The sequence below is a fragment of the Thalia democratica genome, chromosome 3 (assembly GCF_965202585.1).
Source record: "Thalia democratica chromosome 3, ktThaDemo2.hap1.1, whole genome shotgun sequence".
NCBI classification, from domain to species: Eukaryota; Metazoa; Chordata; class Thaliacea; order Salpida; family Salpidae; genus Thalia; species Thalia democratica.
The window spans coordinates 71,850,982-71,870,680 of record NC_139167.1 but is presented as its reverse complement, the minus strand read 5'-3'; the positions used below and the strand labels follow the sequence as shown (position 1 = coordinate 71,870,680).

The window sequence follows — 19,699 nt, the reverse complement described above, 5'->3', positions numbered from 1 at the left end:
ATTATTGTTTATTTTTTAACGTAGAAGTTAAGCAAATTAAAAGTTTAAGTTAATTCATTTCAGATGACGTTTATGAAAAAAATTATTTCATTCAAAGTTAAGTACAAAACTTTAATTAGATTGTTTTCTACTAGTTCAATATTGAGAAAAACATATATTTTTTCGACCCGTTCGTGAAGAAAAAAAAGGAGTCTACAACTATCACTAAAAAACATTAAACAATTTTGCTACGATTTCTGTATGCTTCCACTGACTAACTTAGCACAAGTATGTTCTGTTGAGTTGTTTAAAATCTTCCACATATCACGTAATTCGTCCTCCGTTACCTAAAATGAAATAAAATTAGTGATTATACTTTTGTATTTGCGAAAATGTTATAGTTATTTAAAATAGTGGTCGGCACGGTGTACATGAAATTTTCTTTGGGGTGCACGAAACTTTTAGGGTACACGAAAGTCATTTTGGGGTGTACGAAATTTTGAGATTACACAAAAGTTTTTTTTTGTTTTATTATTATATTTATTTAGTCTACTAAGCGTGTAGTTAAATATTTCATCCAGCTACGATCACGATTATATTAAAAAGGTTAGTATTTACTTTTAGTATTAATAAATTGCAATATTTTTCTAAGTGAAGAAAGTTCCCTTTTTAAACTATAAATAGTACCTACTTTTTATACTAATCAATAATTCCTATAAAAATATTCACATGATAATTATAATATTACTTCAATAATATTGAAAATTTAAAGCTAATATTTATATTTACAGGACAATTAAAGAATAAATGTGCATAAAAAAAATACTTTGATTAAGATAAAAACAGCTAAAGTATATTAATAATTCTCTTCAAATAGATGCATATCATTAGTAATGAATAAATTTCAAGTAACAGTTTTAAGTCTTAAATAACTCAAATTAAGTTAATATTAAACCTTTATCCATGATTAAATAGTACATATAAAAATTAAAGAATTTATAGGCTTAAATTAACATTGAGTTGCCACACACTGAGGATATTTTGAATTGTATAAAGGTTTTTTTAAAATCTCAGTCTGGCTAATAATTTTATGGTTTTTTATGTAAATCTCAGACTAGCTAGGTATGCTTTTTATTAAACTACTTATTACTTAAATTTAGTGACTTTAACAGTTAAAAAACTTATTCTCTTAATTATCTTATTTACTAGCTATTTTAATCTATTGTTTTAACTGAAAAAGATAACTGTTTATTTATAACTGTTCTAATATTTTTTTTTTATAAATCAGGATGACTTCAATAGTTTGATGTAACTCAGCATAGATTTTTTTAAAAATCAACAAAGATTTTTGCTCTAAAACGTTGCAACCCTTTTGATAACTAGTTCTAAATTATAGTATGATTCAGGGTCGCCACACAAGTAGCCTAAATAAATTTTTCTTAAAAATACAGTCTTATTAAGCTTTTTTTATTTTTGCAAAAAATAGTCAAGTGTTTGTTCTTGTGTAAAATCTCTGAACACATTTATGAGTAAATTTTTTTTTGAAATATGAATTATTTATTTAGTCCTTAATTAAATTTTTACCAAAGTAGTACTTTAACTATACTGCTACTTTTGAGCTTTGGCTTTCTTTTTTCTTTATTAAACTCAAGATGACCAAGGCTAGTTTTTTGTAACTCATGCAGAGTCCCACACTTACTACAACTCAGGACAGTATAAATCTTTAAAAATTCTCAGGATTATTATTTTTTTGAACCTTATTCCAATGTTTTTTGTTTCAATAAATAAAATTCCTATTGTTTTTTTTTTTCAATTCCAATTTTGATCAATAACCTGATTTTTATTAAACTTTATTTATATTTAATATTTATATGTCATGTTTTATAAGTATTTCAAAGTTTAAGGTTCAGGGTAGTTTTTTTTTAACTTAAAGAGTAACAACACTGCTTATGCTTGTTCTTTTATTTATGAAATATGTTAAGCAGCAATTTTAATAATTTTCTTAAAAGAGTTATAGGAAGTGTTTTTAAGATGTAAATCTTACTTTATGCTTAACAAACATTTTTAAAATAGACAAAAAAAGTTTGTTTGGTATTTGAATAATTAATAATTTTATATTAACAAATAAAAATTTATTACTTGTGAAATATTAAGCTAGTTTTTTCTGTTTTAATTGTGGTTATTTAAAAATAGCTAATTTTTAAAAAATTTTTCAAAATATTGTACATTTCTTCAGTTGCTTTACTTTATTTAAATGTTTTGAAACAAAAATACTGTTAATTTACAGTATCTTTTTCAGTATTTTATTTGTAAATACAACAATATAGATAGTTTAAAAGTTTCATGATACTTTATCAAAACGCTTACTAGTAAGGATTTAAAAAAACACCCAGTTTAAGATAGAGTTTTTTTTTCTGAGCTGGAGCTTGGTTTTGATTTTTGATTAACAACCCTTTTTACTTTAAAATTAATGTTTAAAATTGTATGTTTATTATAATATAACTTTGATATTTCAGGTAATTAACAAGTTTGCTACACGATCAAAATAATCCTGGATACTTTAAAATTTTTAAAATCTCCGTATGACATAAGAGAACTCGGAAAATTTTGAATTTGTAATTTGAACTCAGACTGACTCAAGATATTTTTTCTATCTCAGTTTAGTTTTAAGATTTCAGGCTTTTTTTTTTACATTTTGAATGAGATATAATCAGTTTAGTTCCAATAATTCATTTTGTAATTTTTAGTATTTTTTTGCTGAAAGTCTTTGTTTTTCTTTCCTTTGAAAACTTAAAAAAAAAAAGAAAAAAACTTAGATGACTACAAGTCAGTTTAAAGTCATTCAGGACAGTCTTGATATATCAAACCAGTTTTAACCATAAGGATTACAACCTTGTCAAACTTATTAAACAATATATACTTGAAATGTTTCACATAATAAAAAAATGTTTTTTGTTTCAAAAAGACGAGAAGCAACCATGGTCTTAATATAATTAAATTCTTCTTTTCGGAAATTATTGATTGTCCTTTTAACTTTTTTATTGCATTTTAAATCTTTTACTAACTAGATCTCTAATTTTTATATAACTTCTTTTACTAAACTAAGCTAAACTAGAAAATAATAATTTTAAAAATTTATAGTAAGATTTCAAAATTACTGTTTAATACTTATCTTGAACTATATTTTTTTAATAGAAATAAAAAGTTTAAAAAAGTTAAATCAGCACAAATTTCTATGCTAAATAGTATAATTTTTTTTGACATTAATTAAACTAGTTTAGAAATCAGTAATGGCATTAGTTTTTTAATAAACTTGATTTTCATACACTTAAACTACTTTCGATAACTTTAATGCTATTTTAAAGGTTGGAAAACTTTGGCTAATTAATTTAAAAAAAAATACTTATGCTGAGACAATATACTTCGATTTGAAGAAATTGCTGGACGAGTTGAACCACAACCCAATAGCAGTTCCAATAAACAGCTCATTATGGTAAGATATTTTTAGAATAATAGGTCTTTTGGTATTTTAGTCTCTTGTATTACACTAAAACAATTAAAAGTCAATGTCTCTTCTATTAATGTTGAATATAATGTTACAACTTTACAAAAATGATTTTGCTATTTTTGAAAGTGCTTAAGAACTCTTGAGATAAATCTAAGTATTAATATTTTTATTTACATTATTTTACTTGTTGTTACTTTTAATCATTAACGTTTTATTTAGTTTAAAAAATTTATTACTTTTTATTAGATACAGCTTTGTTTTGCTTTTTTTTCGATCATTGTAGTTTTATTTTTTTAATGTTATAGCTCATTTATATTCTCACTTATTTTTTTAAGTTAAAATAAGTTGATAGTAGAATCCAAAATCTTAAAAATAGTTTTCAAAATTTATAATATTTATAATTTTTGTTTTTATTTTTTTTTAAAGACATATAAAAGGTTAAATTATTGATAAATTTTAAATTTAAAAACATTTGAGGTTAAGACTTTACCTTTTAACGCAGAGTTCAATATATACTTAATGTGTGTATAATGTTAAATATTATTATATAACTTTTTTTTATGAATATTTTTGTTTTTAATAAATATTATATGTTTTAAAGTTTAATACTCTCATTTTTCATAGAGTTTTTTATTTTAGAGTTTAAATTATAACTGTAAAGTTTTTTTTTAAATACTGTAGCTCATTAAAATTTTGATTAAAGTTGGATATGCAACTTAATGACCGAGAGGTCTTTTTGTGTATCCAGGCCTTCAACCAAAACAATTTTTGAGCAATTTTGTTCATTAAACCTTATTAAGACCTGAATTATTATTAAGCATTAACTTTAAAACCTAAAATTTAGGCTTGATCAGACTCGTGCTAGCAACAAGACCAATACAGACAGTTCCAGATCAACAAACGATTTCAGCTGTGATTATTTTTTATGTCTTATTTTTTCTTTATTTTTTGGAGTAATTTTTGTTTTCGTTATTTGTTCGTGTCAATACATTTGTTAAACACAGATAGTAATCGCTTAATAAAAAATCATGAAGTTAACTTAACTAAGTATTTAAACTTACTATTAAATAAAAAGTACCAAGATTACTGATTGTTAAATGGGGTTGTGGCAATGTACTAAATTTATCTAGTTAGTGTTTCAGACCTGGGTGATACAAGTAAAATTTGTTGTAAAATTTAGATCATCGATATAAGTTTATTAAAATGGATAGGGTAAAGTGGACAATTCAAAGTTAGCGTGTAAAATTAACTGGGTGTTACCGAATTATTAGTTAAAAAAAAAACGATTATAAGTCTTTACAAATTCTTAAACACTAGCGGCGCTAAAGAATGCAAATTGGGGTGCACAGAATTTTAAATTTGTAATTTAGGATTTTGTGATTCGAAGTAGCGTACCGACCACTGATTTAAAAAATATAAAATTTGAATATACTTTACTTAAAGAAAAAAAACTTCAAACTGCGTCATATAAATTAGTGGTTGTTAAATTATTAAATCTAAAGATCACAAAAAAAGGTTGCATTTTTGTTAATTATTAGATTAATATTTTAAATTTAACAAATACTTAGACTTGATTGCTTTGTATTTAGTTAAAAAATCTGACCAAACTATTATACGAACAAAATGTTATAGTTTAAAGTAAAACCACAACTAGTACATATTTTCATTACTCAGAAATTTTTGAGCTTTTAAGCGGGGTTGTAACTTTAATTTTCTGCTACAAATTTGCAGCAACGTAGATTTTTTAATTAGATATTGCTTTAAAACTAACTTTTTGTTTATTAATGGAATACTTATTCTTCTACTCAATAAAAAACACTTGTTGAGCTTAAACGTTATCTTTTAAAGAAAATCTATTTTAAGGAACATATTGATAGTTCTGAAAAGTTTTTTACAACTATTAATATTAATTTATAGTTAAAATTCTTAAGTTACAATATCCCGAATAAACCAAAGTTGCCAAAAGATTTCTATTTTTTTTTCCGGAGTTTTCTGAATTTCTTACAAGTTTTAAAAAGTTCAAGTCTTTTTGTCCATGTTTAGTATAAAATTATTTTTTAATAGACTTTAACATAATAGGAGTATTGAAAAGATACTGTAATGCTACTTTTCAAATGTTATAAAATTCTGAACGATATCGAGTAGACTTGTTTTTGATAGAATTTTTTGTAATTTATTAAATTTTCACCGTTTTACATTTAAAAATTGTCAATTTTTTTATTTTATTTTTCAAAATGTCTTAAATTACAGGTATTTTCAGGGTTTTATTGCCAAAATTGTCAAATTCTAGGTTTCACTAGGATTCAAGAAACTTTAGCAAACCTGATAGACAAATATCAATTTCTAAACTTCATTATTTAAACTACTTAGAAATTTTTTAAACTGAAGAGAGTAATGAATTTTTAGCATACTTCTACACTAAACTGTTTATTCAACTTTGATACAGAATGCCAATTATATAGACAACTTTTGAGATATTCATATAAAAAGTGTTATCAAGTAATGATTAAATACTTAGTTTACAAATCTATTAGAGTAAATAACTAAAAATCTCCTTTAGGTGTTCCTTTGTTTATTTATTAAATATACTAAAAAGTATCAGTTATAAACAATTAACTTTAGGGTCTTTGTTGATCTTCACTTTCAAGAAACTATTTACTTACAAAAAATTGTATAGGAAATTAACAGATTACTGTAACACATTTATCTAACTACTCTGAAAACTTGAAATGTAAAAAAGCTATGTGAAACAATATAAAACAAATCTTTGCTAACTAATTTTTTTTTACTTTATATATATATACACTATCATTATCAAAAGATACTAAAATATTGGTTTGTAGTAAAAAATCAGCTTTTTTATTTTCAGAAAGAGTGATATTATTTGAAAAAGTAAAACTTAAGAATATTCATTAATTTATTTCTGTAATGTAGTTTTATTAATGATATTAAAAGACTTTGTAGCCACGTTGTCCTTACAATGAGATCGCAGAAAAAAAGCGAACATTTTGATCTAAACCATTTTATTTAAATAAAGAAATTCAATTTGAATACACATTGTTTATATTTTTTTGTTGTGTATCACTCTTTCTTAGAGTACTTACATAATTTTACTTATATACAAGCTGTAATTTTTATAAACTATATACATATAGAAAGTAATGTGATTATATTAACTAAATCACCTACCACAGAGACCACTTGAAGGGCTGTTCTTTTTCCATTCACATTTTAATATATATGATAATAATATTTATATTTATATACTAGCTTTGAATTCCGTGGATGGAAAGAAAGGCTTTCCACTTTATGCAGGCGCTAATTATAAGTTAGGATACACAAATATAAAGTTTACTTTCGTCTATATTAAATTATATATATGTATATATATATATATATATATATATATATATATGTTTATAAATTATTCAAATTCTAAATTTCTATAAATCATAATACTTATAGAACTTTCAAATTCTAAATTTCTGTAAAACATGTATAATAAACTTTAGCTTTATTGACGAATATATAACCTGAAGATATCTCATATACGAAACGGCTGTACATAATGTTGTTTGTTATATAATTCAATATCATTGTAAATAAATACCTTGCAGAAATTTTTACAAGTTTAATCTTTATATGAAAACTTCATATTTTATAAAAGTAAGTTTAACCTACAACCCTATTTTAAAAATCATATTTTCAAAATCGTTATACATAAGTTTTTTTTTTTATATTAGCAATAACTTATTCAAGGCTACATTCTATTTGTTCAAAAATTGTGGTGTCTTACTAAAGTACTCCTATATCAATCCTTTTAATTTTCTAAAATAAAATAGATGAAATACTAAAAAATAAAAAAATATATGTAACTTAAAAATTTAGACATTCAAATTATTATTTAACCATGAGAATATTAATTTTGTACATAATTATAAAGACTAAGATTTATAAAGTATAAGAAACTTTTTATTCCAGATACTGAACCTGCAAAACTATTCTTATTTTAAAGCGTTATTATTCTAAATAATTAACAACTTCAACTAAATTAAAACAAAATCTTACTTTATGTAGCGTCATGATCTCTTTGTGAACGCAAACATCTTTTTTACGGTCTACTCCCCATGATTTGAATCCTTTGTGATTTATCGGTTTAATATTTAGCTTTTTCAAACAAATACCGATGAAAGCATCGTCTATTGGAATTATTGGCGTTACTTTGGCAACCTATAAATGTTTATAAAAGTCAATTAAAACAAAATAGGCTTGAAATAGTATTAATACAAAATAAAATGTAATCTAAAAATATCAAAATTAAGTATTAATGTGATACCATTAAGGATATTAAGGTAAAGCAACATTGGAAAAAAAGCAAAGTTATATATAATTTTTAACTACGGACCTTGTTTTTATATCATAAAACAGTGTTTTCAATATTTTAATTTCAGACATTTTTAATTCTATTGCCTTAAACTAACTTTTTATAAATACTTTTAAAGACTAAACATTTATTAAACAAAGAAAAAATGTATGTTATATTAAATAAAAAGTACATAAAAAATTTAATTATTCTATGTTTATGTAAGTATAGTGAACTTATAACATTTCTTTTAAGAAACATTAAAGATGACAAAATTCAACAAATTAAATGTCAACATAAAATAAGTACAAACGGTAAAAAAGTATTTTTAACTCAGAAATTATTTCACAAACTGTTTTTTTTTCATTATGAAAAATAATCTGTATAAGTATACTTCTTCTGAAATTAACAAACAATACACTTTGTATTAACACTTTCTTTTTAAGTTCATTTTTTAAAAAGTTTAAAGATCTAAATCAAATATTACTTTAAATTAAGGCAAGAGTAAAGTATATTTTCAAGAAGTGCTAAGTTTTTTTCTACTTAATGACCAAGCATTACAAAAGTGCTATTTAAATTTATATAATGAAGTGATTAATAGGTCCATTTTTATATCGTGCATTTTCATGCAAAATACTTATCAACATTATATGTTTTAAATTTAATTTGATTTATAATTTTCAAAAGTATTTCATCTGTTTATCAGTTGCGTTTGCCTTAAGCCTTGGAAAAATAACTTTGGAAAAATATACTTTAATTTTAAATACATTTTTTAAACTTAAAAAATGAAAGTTAAAATTTTACAATTTTAACAATGGTCCTAATTTCAAAGCTGAAAATATATAGTAAGGATTTTTTTTATATTTTTTAATGATCAAAAATCTTTTGAGATATGCTTAGCTTAGTAATAACTTTCCAATACAAAAGAGAAACTTTTTTGGCCAATTTTCTCGTAACTTTGAAAAATTAACTAAAATCTACTTTCTCCTCTGCTTTCAAAAACTGTATGGTGTTGAAAATTGCTTGGAAAATGTAGGAGAGAATAGATTTTTTTGATGCAATAATTGCTTTTTGCCTTTTTAGTTTGGGTCTTCCATAAGGAATGTTTTGTTCTCTCCACTTTTAAAAACTTTTTTTCAAACATACTTTGATTAATAAAAACATAAAAAGTCAACACTTTTCCTAGTTATTAGGATAAAAAACACAAGCTATCTAAAAAAGTATTTAACCCAAAATTTGCTAAGGTTTTGTAATGAAATTAACATTTCATTTTAATATTTTAAAACTCGTGAATAAATATGGAATTTTTTGTAACAATAGAAGCAATTTTCATTATTATCTAAACAAGCTTTTCCAAAACAATTTCTATAACTTTCAAAACAATTTTCTTAAAAAAATAAGCAATATTGTTTACTTAAAGGAGTTACTTTTGTTTCAGTGCTTATAAAACGGAATTTTACTTGCAGTATCGGTTAGTGTTTGGTGAAACTTGTAATGTTGTATTATAAAATGTTTAAGTTTAAGTTTGAAATGTTTCGTTTTCTTTAGTTTAATATACTTCTTGTTACTTGTGTTCAATTGTAGTTTTAGTTAGTGTATCGTGTGATTATTTTATATTTGTGAATAAACTTTTGCTGCTTTTAAGTATCTTAGATGTATTTATCTTATCTACCCATATCTATCCCCATTTAATTACCCCAAAATATCTAGATTGGTTAAATTAGACACCACACCGACTTCTATAACGAGATAGTTTCAATGGTAGAGCAAATAAAAAAGTGAAATTTATTGTTAGGATGAAATTATGTATTGTAACTCTTTTTATAAAGAATATTCTACAAATTAAGTCACCTTTTGCGAATCTACGCTCTCGTTTTGTAAAGCACTCTCGTTCAGTTACGCATTTTTGAATTCTTTAAAAACTCGAGATTTTTTTATTTATTTATTGAATTAACAACATAGTTGATACTTTTTATGAATTTTACTATATAGTTATTTGTCTTAACTAAAAAAGATTGCTCAATTTACTGAAATGTGAAGAGCTTATTTAAATAAAATATAAATTTTATTATAAACTTGTTCAAAATTCCAGGTTAAGGGCGTAGGGGGGTCCGAAATATTTTCTTACTAAAAATAACATTGGATCTTATATGAAAGCTTGAAATAGAAAAAACGAGCCAGTTTTTATAGAACCAAAAAATCTTATTTAATTTTTGAGATATTGTAATTTTTTAAAAGTTTCCGATACAAACATATGGACTGCAAATTTTTTGGGGTCAATTTTCTTGGAAAATTTAAAATATCACTAAAAATTTATCTTTTCCCTTATTTTTTGAGCTAGAGACCTCAAACTTTCATGAAACGTTCCTTTTATAGATTAAAAGACTTTGAACGTTGGAATTTTAAAAGTATTAAAAATAAAAATTTTAGATTATAAAAACAAAAAAATAGGTAGTTTTTTAATAAAACTTTAATTTTTCAAAATTATAAAAAATCCTGCATTCAATCTTTTTAAAACTTAATAATACTATGTCTGTACAAGTTTGAAGAAGATTGCTAAAAAAAATTAAGGAGGAGATAGATTTTTAGTGAAATGGTATTTTTTGCGTTTTTAGTTTGCGCCTTCCATTAGAAACCTATGGAGGTCACCGACTTTGATCGCTCATATCTCAAAAATTACTTTGAAATTTTCAAGCGGTTAAAATTGTCTGATAGCTCAGATAAAACTCTAAAAAATAAGATCAACTTGTAAAAATCAAGGTTCTTCATGGGAGGTGCAAACTAAAAAGTCGAATATACACTAATTCACTAAAAATCTATCTCTTCATTCAATTTTTGAGCAATTGTTCCAAACCTTCTCAGTCTAATCTTTAACTAACTTTGAAAAACTAGTATGAACAACTTTTTAATGCTTACTAAAAGTTTTTTAATACTAAAAAAAAAATTCCTGAAAATTTAAAGTAAATAGCCTTAAAAGTGAAGGAGCAGATAGATTTTTAGTGAACTATTCAAACTTAAGATACAATTTGGCATGACTTTATTTTATTCCGGACGGTTGTATCGGATCTTTGTTACAAAACTGGTTAGATAACAGAAGTTTATTGATTTTTTTTGTTTTATAAAAAGTAGTTTATAGTATAGGCTTCAAAACAAACGCCATTGTTAATTTTTGTAAAAAAAAACGTTGTACCCCCATATCTTTTATATGTGTAACTCTTACTATAGATCAATTATTTATGTAAATATTTATGAAATAATTTTTAGTTGGGAACAAAAGTTATTATATCATCATTAAATAATCAAAAGTTACAGTAAACAACCATAATGCAATTCTTAAACTCCGTTTCGGTTTATAATTTAACGTCTGACTTTTAGCAATGTTGAGCATTCTACGTTCAATATCTTAATCTTAATTTAGAAAATACGTTTTTATTAAAGTATTTCAAAAAAAAAAAAAAAAACTTTTCTTAGCATAGTACTACCAACCTCGAGTATACGCTTAGCAACAAGAGAAGACATGACGAAGCCACCACCGCTGACGTAAGGCGGGTAATACTTTTCTCCGTACAAGCTCGCCGGCACGTAATACTTTGATTTGGGATTTGTTATTCGGGGTGAGTGGTGCAAAACTGATCCTGTCAGCATTTCAACTGCGGTTTCTGGAGTAAGTGACGTCAAATAATCGACAACGTTGCGCATGTTTACAAACACGTCATCATCACCCTGAAAGTATATAAAGCTCAATAACTTATCCCTGTTAGATTAAATTTTCGATTTTTTTGTTAAGTTCGTTAAATAAACATAAAAAAAATGAATAAATCATTTCAATAAAAAAATTACTGAAACCTTTATGAAAATTTAAGCTAGAAAAATAAAGCAAAAACTATTCAAACATTGCATAATTGTTGTTTAAAATCATAGCATATAAAAAAATTGAACTTTTTCTGCTTAAATAAATCTATACACAATTAAGATAACCCATAGTAGTACAATTAAATATATTATAAATAAAATAGTTTACAAAAAAAGTAAACAAATCTGTTTAAAAAAATAAACACTATTTTTCAGTACTTCAGTTTAATGTTAGTTAAATTTTAATATGACTTATTTCTTTAAAAGCAGACAAATGAACAGAGTATGACATATGTTTATTGTTTTTTAATTGGTTTTAAAAAGTTTAAGTAAAAAATAAATGCAACAAAATACACATTTTACTACATAAATATACATTAAATTATATTAGAATAGAAATAATGTTCAATAGAGTTATTTAAGTATAAATTAGCTGGAAAAGAAGAAAATATATTAATTTACAGATAAAAAAAAATCACAGCAGCATATTTCATAGAAATTTTATGCATGACTATGTTTTATTATAAACAGAACTGCTTTAAATAATTTATGAAACGTTAGTGGGTATTAAATGCTGAGAAATATATTGTAAATTTATAAAACATACTTGAGCTTGTGTTTAAAATTTTGTCTTCTACTAGTTTTACTGAATAGATTACATCATTGTTGTATTTATTTTATGATAATATTTAAAATTATCTTTATTATAACAATCTAACGGTTTTGTTAGAGCTTCTTAAAGAGAAAAGATAAACGATTTTAAATATTTCAACTACTCATTTAGTGTATACTTAATGCTTTTTATCTTACTTTACAGTTCTAAACTATAAAAGATAACTAAAGGACAATCTTTTCATCGTCAATTTTCTTTAAAAACTTTTCAATGATTGAACTTTCAATCAATGACATACTATTTTAACATAAATACATTATGGTTTTTACTATAGAGACTTTAAATGTTTATGAACAACTTTACTATTCTATTTTATTTTTGTTAATCGAAAAAACCTTGCTGAACTAATTTAAAATAACATAATATAATAAAAATAAAACTTAACTATGGTTTATTACGTGACTCAAGTTTCAGAGACTCTTCTCATTACTCATTTTTGATCTTTTTCTCGGAAACTGCAGTATCGTAATAACCTTTAAGGGCATGGGGGGGGGGTGTAGGATAATTAGACTATAGCTCATTTTAGTGTTTATGTTTATACTTGTTTTCTTTTCAGATTTTACATTGTTAATAAATTATTAAACTAAATTAACGAGGAGTTATTCTTCATGTAAAATCTTATCAACAATCTGAGAAAGGTAAAATGGTCATAATAAAGTGCCCAATTCGTGGATGCGAGTTCCAGACGCCAGATCTATCCGGTGATGTTGTGAGTAGCCTTCTCAACCTCCACAAAGTGGAGCATCAGCAAAATTCTGAGTTATCCAATAATGGAGTAATGCCAAATGCACCTCAATTGATTCGACCAAGGGTTGACCGGGGGATCAGCCAAGAGACATGGCTTGCTTTCATTCGGAGGTGGGAGGCATTCAAGATTGGTTCGAATATAAGCAACCAAAACGCAAGCATACAGCTTTTTCAGTGTGCGCAGGACAAGCTTGGCGATCTTATGTTAGCAAGTGATCCTCGACTGATGGTTAAATCAGAAAGTTACGTTGCTAAACTGATGGAGTCGATTGCAGTCATAAAAGTTGCTATTGGTGTAAAGAGAGCAGAACTTATGAACCTACATCAGGACCATGATGAACCGTTTAGAACGTTTGCCACACGTGTACGAAGCAAAGCAGAAACCTGCAATTTCACTACAGTCAGCGAATGTGACTGTGGGAAAAGCAATGTGACGAGCTACACAGAGAAGCAATAAAAGACGTGATGCTCGCTGGCGTTGGTGATGATGACATAAGAAGAGAAGTTCTCAGTACTGAAGATATCTTATCCAGGTCATCATTTGATATAATTTCCTTTATTGAAAGTAAAGAAATGGGACGCCATGCAACTGAGAATTCGCGGACCATATCTGCAGTCTCTTCTTTTCAACGTCAGAAGAAGGGACGTGTCAATATAGGAGATAAGTCCCAACATGTTCCGTGCCAGAACTGTAAAAGACTTTTCTATCCTTTCAACGAAAAAGGTAACCAAAATAAAAAGCCTTTCAGATATTGTCTATCTTGTTGGCGTAGTCGATCAAAAAGGGTTAATGCTGTTCAAATCCAAGCTGATCGTTCTGATTTTATGCAACAAGATACCCAAATAATGTCATTACACGCAAGTAAAAGAATCATGTTGAATAACACCATATTCAGCAGAAGTCCTTGCGTTAAGCCAAGGCAACGACTGATCATCCTCGTGCATCAGTCAAGATTGCTAGACATGGCACAAACAAGTTTGCATGGGTAAGTGCTTTAGCTGATACTGGAGCACAGTCGAACCTTTGGGGGTGGAAAAACTTTCAGGAGGCTGGTTTTTGTAAGAAGGATTTAATGCCTGTACCCATCACAATTCGGGCTGCCAATAAAATTCCTATTAACTTTCTAGTGGCTTTTAAAGCGACTTTCAGCGGAATGTCTCCAAGGAAGGAGGTTATCAGATGTGATTGAATTGTTTATGTAAGCGATTCAGTGACCGGATTCTTTCTCTCCTATGAAACCATGGTTGACCTCCTGATTATTAATAAGGATTTTCCCACCATTGGATCTCAACTGCCTCATCAGCATTCTGAAGTTGCTGTAAGTTCAAATGAAAATAATCCGAATAGACTGGACTCGCATAAAGATGTGACCTGTGATTGCCCGCCAAGGAGTAGAGTGCCAGACCGACCAAACAAACTTCCGTTTGAGGCAACAAATACAAACGTGAGCAAAATGCGTGATTGGCTCTTACAAAGGTACGCAGCTTCAACGTTTAATGTATGTCCACATAAATTACTCCAGCAAATGAGTGGGCCTCCACTTGAAATACATTTGGAGAATGATGCTAAACCACGTGCTTGTCATACACCAGCTCACGTGCCAATTCATTGGCAGAAACAGGTTGAAGCAGATCTCATACGAGATGTGAGGTTGGGTGTCTTAGAACGTGTCCCATTTGGTGAACCTGTAAGCTGGTGTCACCGCATGGTGGTCACCAGGAAACAGGATGGGTCACCTAGGAGGACAGTAGATCTCTCACCACTTAACAAGTATTGCAAGAGGGAGACGTGCGCTACAGATACTCCGTTTAAACTAGCGCGCAGAATTCCAAAGGGAACGTTCAAGACTGTAACAGATGCATGGAACGGGTATCATGGAGTTCCACTGAGAGAAAGTGATAAACACCTCACTACATTTATCACTCCGTTTGGCAGGTTCCGATATACTAGAGCACCTCAAGGTTTTGTATCATCTGGTGATGGTTACAATCGACGATTTGCAGCTATTTTATCTGATTTTGAAAGAAAGGAGAGGTGTGTTGATGACACCATACTTTTAGATTCAGAATTAGAGTGTCACTGGTGGCGAACAATAGATTTTCTGTCAAAAGTTAGCAATGCAGGCATCATTCTAAATCCAAAGAAGTTCCAGTTTTGTCAAAAGTCCGTTGATTTTGCTGGATTTAGAATTTCTGATGAACGTATAGAACCTCTGCCCAAATATCTGGATTCCATTCGCAATTTTCCAACCCCAAAGTCTGCCACAGATATACGTAGCTGGTTTGGTCTGATAAATCAAGTCGCAAATTATGCCAAACTTCGTAAAGTCATGGCACCGTTTAGAGATTTTCTCAGTCCAAAATGTAAGTTTATGTGGACAGAAAAATTAAACCAATCATTTAATGAATCAAAAGAGATAATCATTGACGCAATAAAGAGCGGTGTTCAAATTTTTGATCTTGGGAAACTGACTTGTCTTAGACAAGACTGGTCAAAGCTAGGATTGGGCTACTTCCTTATGCAGAAACACTGCAAATGCAATAGCCGGTTACCAGATTGCTGCACCACCGGCTGGAAAGTGACGCTTGCAGATTCAAGGTTTCTGATTGGGGAAGAAAAGAATTATGCTGCCATAGAAGGGGAGTCGCTTGCTATTGCTTGGTCACTAGAACAGACAAAGTATTTCACTAAGGGCTGCAAAGATGTTGTGGTTGTTACGGATCATAAACCACTGGTAAAGATTTTTGGTGATCGTACCTTAAACGAAATTCACAACACGCGCATTTTTAGGCTCAAACAACGTACTTTGCCATGGCTTTTTCAAGTGCATTACATGCCAGGTAAAACTAATCTAGCGGCAGATGCTGCATCGCGTTATCCAAGCTCGATTAATAAAGTTAATTCACATGATAATGATTTGACTAACGAATCACTTCTAATTGCTTCATTGAGTAATGAAGTATGCCATTCAATGGCAATCACTTGGGAGGAAATTGTAGAAGAGACACTAAATGACAAAGTTCTTTCAAGAGTATCCAGGTGTATTGAGGAAGGTCGAAGCTTGAAACATGATGAATCTTTGTCAGCGTATTTTAGATACGATGATGCATTGTACTTAAGTGATGGGGCTATACTTTACAAGGACAGAGTAGTAATCCCCGTCAGTTTACGATATCGGGTCCTCAACAAGTTACACTCGGCGCACCAAGGAGTCACATCAATGCATAGTCGTGCCCAACAGATTGTCTTCTGGCCTGGTATTACACAAGACATTGAAGCAATTCGGGCCAATTGTCAAAGCTGCAACCGCAATTCACCTTCTCAACCATCATTGCCACAAGAAGCATCTGATCCTCCTACAAACCCTTTTGAAAAAATATTCGCAGATTTTTTCCAGTTTGCCGGAAATAATTTTTTGGTAGTCGGTGACAGGTTGTCGGGTTGGTCGGAAATATTTTCCACACCCAGCGGAACCTCTCAGGCAGGTTCGCGTGGGTTGATTAAGTGCCTCCGAGTTTTGTTTTCCAGGTTTGGAGTACCCGAGGAAATATCGAGTGATGGTGGACCGGAATTTACGTCCAGTGCAACAAAGGAATTCCTTAAAACCTGGGATGTCACGCATCGAATATCGTCAGCTTACTATCCAAGATCAAACGGCAGAGCGGAAGTAGCCGTCAAACAGGTAAAAAGGTTGCTAAGATCAAATGTTGACGCTTCAGGAAGTCTGGACAATGACAAGTTTTTAAGTGCGTTGCTCTATCTGAGAAATACTCCTGATGGCAATTGTCAAGTGTCTCCAGCCGAGATCATATATGGACGTCAGCTGCGAGATAGTTTCTCATTCTTGAACAAACTTGACGAATTCTCCAATCCTAATGTGCGACCCATGTGGAGAAAAGCATGGAAGCTTAAAGAAGAGGCGCTCCGTACAAGATTTGTTAAGAATTCTGAAGTACTTAACCAAAGAGCCAGGGATTTGCGGCCTCTCTATGTTGGCAGTAGGTGTTTACTACAGAACCAGAGTGGCTCTCATCCACGTAAATGGGACAGCAGTGGAGTGATAATGGAGGTGCTTCCACATGATCAGTATGTAGTCAGAGTTGATAGTTCAAGGAGACTTACTCGGAGGAACAGAAAAATTTTAAGGATGTACAACCCAGCCTCAACAAGCATTGAAGCAAAAACTTCCCATGGTTGGAGCAGTAATCTACCAAGCTCACATGAGTGCAATGTTGGTCCTCAACGTCCTGATTCTTCTGTAAAGATTACAGAGGATTCCAACAGTGCCAATAGTGGTAAGACCAGTGAGGTTGAAGCGGATCATGAAGAGGTTGAGGAAGAGTACATTCCCGCTCCTATAGTTCAAAAAAAAAAAAGGTGCCGCTTGCTTTGCGTAGGTTGAAAGACTTCAATGCGCCAGGGAGGCTTGAAAGTGGAGTACTCCAAAGTAGAAATCACCGTAAGTGAAGTCTGTTTGTTCCTGTTTATACAAAAGTTTGTGCTGAGTGTTCAATTGATGCTGATAGTGATGATTGCTGAGCCAGGATGGATTCAGCGTGGAATAGCATGAATTTGTATTGTTTTGGATTTATTTAGTGCGTTTTATTGCAGTTTTGATTTTCTTCAAATAAATCCCTTGTTTAAAGATTTTTTTTATTTAAGTCAATTGAGTTTTTTTTTTATTGCATAAAATTTAGTTTCATCTTAGTAAAATATTTTTGTTACTTGCTTAAATCCCCTCTTGACGAGCTATGTCATTGCCTTAAACTTGTTAATATCTTTATTGAGCTGGAGGGGATGTAGGATAATTAGACTATAGCTCATTTTAGTGTTTATGTTTATACTTGTTTTCTTTTCAGATTTTACATTGTTAATAAATTATTAAACTAAATTAACGAGGAGTTATTCTTCAGGGGGGGTTAAAACACTTTTTTTGAAATTTGATCTTATCTTATATAGTTTGTAGTAAGCTACAAGATGCTTTTTACAGATTTTAAACATTCAAAATAATTTTTGAGATTCAGCAAGTCGGAGGCAACAACAGGTTCCTAATGTGAGGCGCAAACTAAAACGGCAAAAATAGACTATTTCACTAAAAATCTATCTTCTCCAACGTTTTTTAATATAATTAACTCAAACTTTTAGGAAGTGTTCCTTGATATATTAAGAAAATTATGTCGGAAATAATTTTAAAAAATTGAAAAATTAAAATTTTATATAAAAAGTAAACAAAAAAAAAACAGATTTTTTTTGTTTTTTTCAATTTCTTTCCGACAGAATTTTCTAAATATTGCAAGTAACACTTCCTGAAAATTTGAGGTAGTTATCTCAAAAAATGCAGGAGGAAATAAATTTTTAGTGATTTCAAGTTATTTGTCGTTTTAGTTTGCGCCTACCATAAGGATTTTATTGTTGCCTCCGACTTTGACCGGCTATATCTTTAAAATTATTTTTTTAATTTTTAAAATTTGTAATAAAACATCTTGTAGCTTAGTAACTATAGAAATAAAGATCAAATTTCAAAAAAAAAAGTTTTTGAATATAGTGTGTTTTCGAATTGTTTTCAACACTAACTTTTTTTGTTCTTATTAACAATTAATATGTATATTACAAATAAAATATGACAAAAAAAAAAGGTTAGTTTTGGTAGAAAAAAAGTAAAATTACATTAAATTTTTGCTCAGTAGTCTACTGTACACATCCTTAAAAAACTAGCTACAGTGATCTGCCACTTCAGTTAGAAGTTTTAACACAGACAAAAAAATAATTAAAAATTAGTTAAGGACTGTTTGAAAAATAACTTAACGAATACTTTGTGTAGACATTCATAAAGCTTTTATAAACTTATGTTTTTTTCAAAATGTTTATCTGTTTGTATTATTTCATTATATCCTGCAAAAATTATTATTGATTCGTTTCTTGCATTTTTACTGGCTGCTATTGTAGGACAACAGTAAAAGAGACATTAAATAAAGGAAAAATGTTTCTTTAATATAATTAAATTACTCTTAATAATAAATCTTAAAAACTTACAACAAAAAATGTCAGCAAGACCAAAACGACAAGCTACTCTAATAAACATCTTTTCAAGAGAATTTAATATAAGTCAAAGTCAATTGTACTACTCATTATCTTATAACATGTTTAAATTTAATATTGATTTTTTTTAACAGAGTAAACACAGTTTATTGGCTTGAAGGAATATGTTTATCTTCCAAGCCAATAAAGTAATAATTCAAAAAAGTACAATTGCAGAAAAAAACACAATTTCCACTAAAAAAAACGATTGTGGAAAAGAAAATGTCAAATACGAGGGTAAAATAGAGTTTAACAACGACAAAAAAAGTATGTATAGGACTAACAGAAAACGAAATCAAAAAAATAATCGCAGTTCATAAAGCAACATTTAATATTGACCCAGATAAGAAGAACCATCCAATTTAAGTACTCAACTGAAGTATCTAAAGAAATTCACAAATAATTACAAAAAATTTAAAGTTTTGGATAATAATCAAACAAATCCAAAACACCAGACAGAGAAAGGCTGCAAACTATGTTTAACAAAGACCCTAGCAA

The 19,699-nt window shown here is 28.5% G+C and overlaps 1 protein-coding gene across 1 annotated transcript in view; it reads right to left on the bottom strand.

Moving 5' to 3' along the window:
* Positions 1–227: 227 nt before the first annotated feature.
* Positions 228–19,699, bottom strand: part of LOC145832517 (UDP-GlcNAc:betaGal beta-1,3-N-acetylglucosaminyltransferase 7-like) — a 31,996-nt gene continuing 12,524 nt past the window's right edge. Inside the window, exons 4-6 of the mRNA XM_082939833.1 lie at positions 11,337–11,573; positions 7,556–7,717; positions 228–326 (exon numbers count right to left, since the gene is read on the bottom strand). Coding sequence (XP_082795959.1) covers positions 228–326; positions 7,556–7,717; positions 11,337–11,573 — 498 coding nt within the window. The remainder of the gene's footprint in view (positions 327–7,555; positions 7,718–11,336; positions 11,574–19,699) is intronic.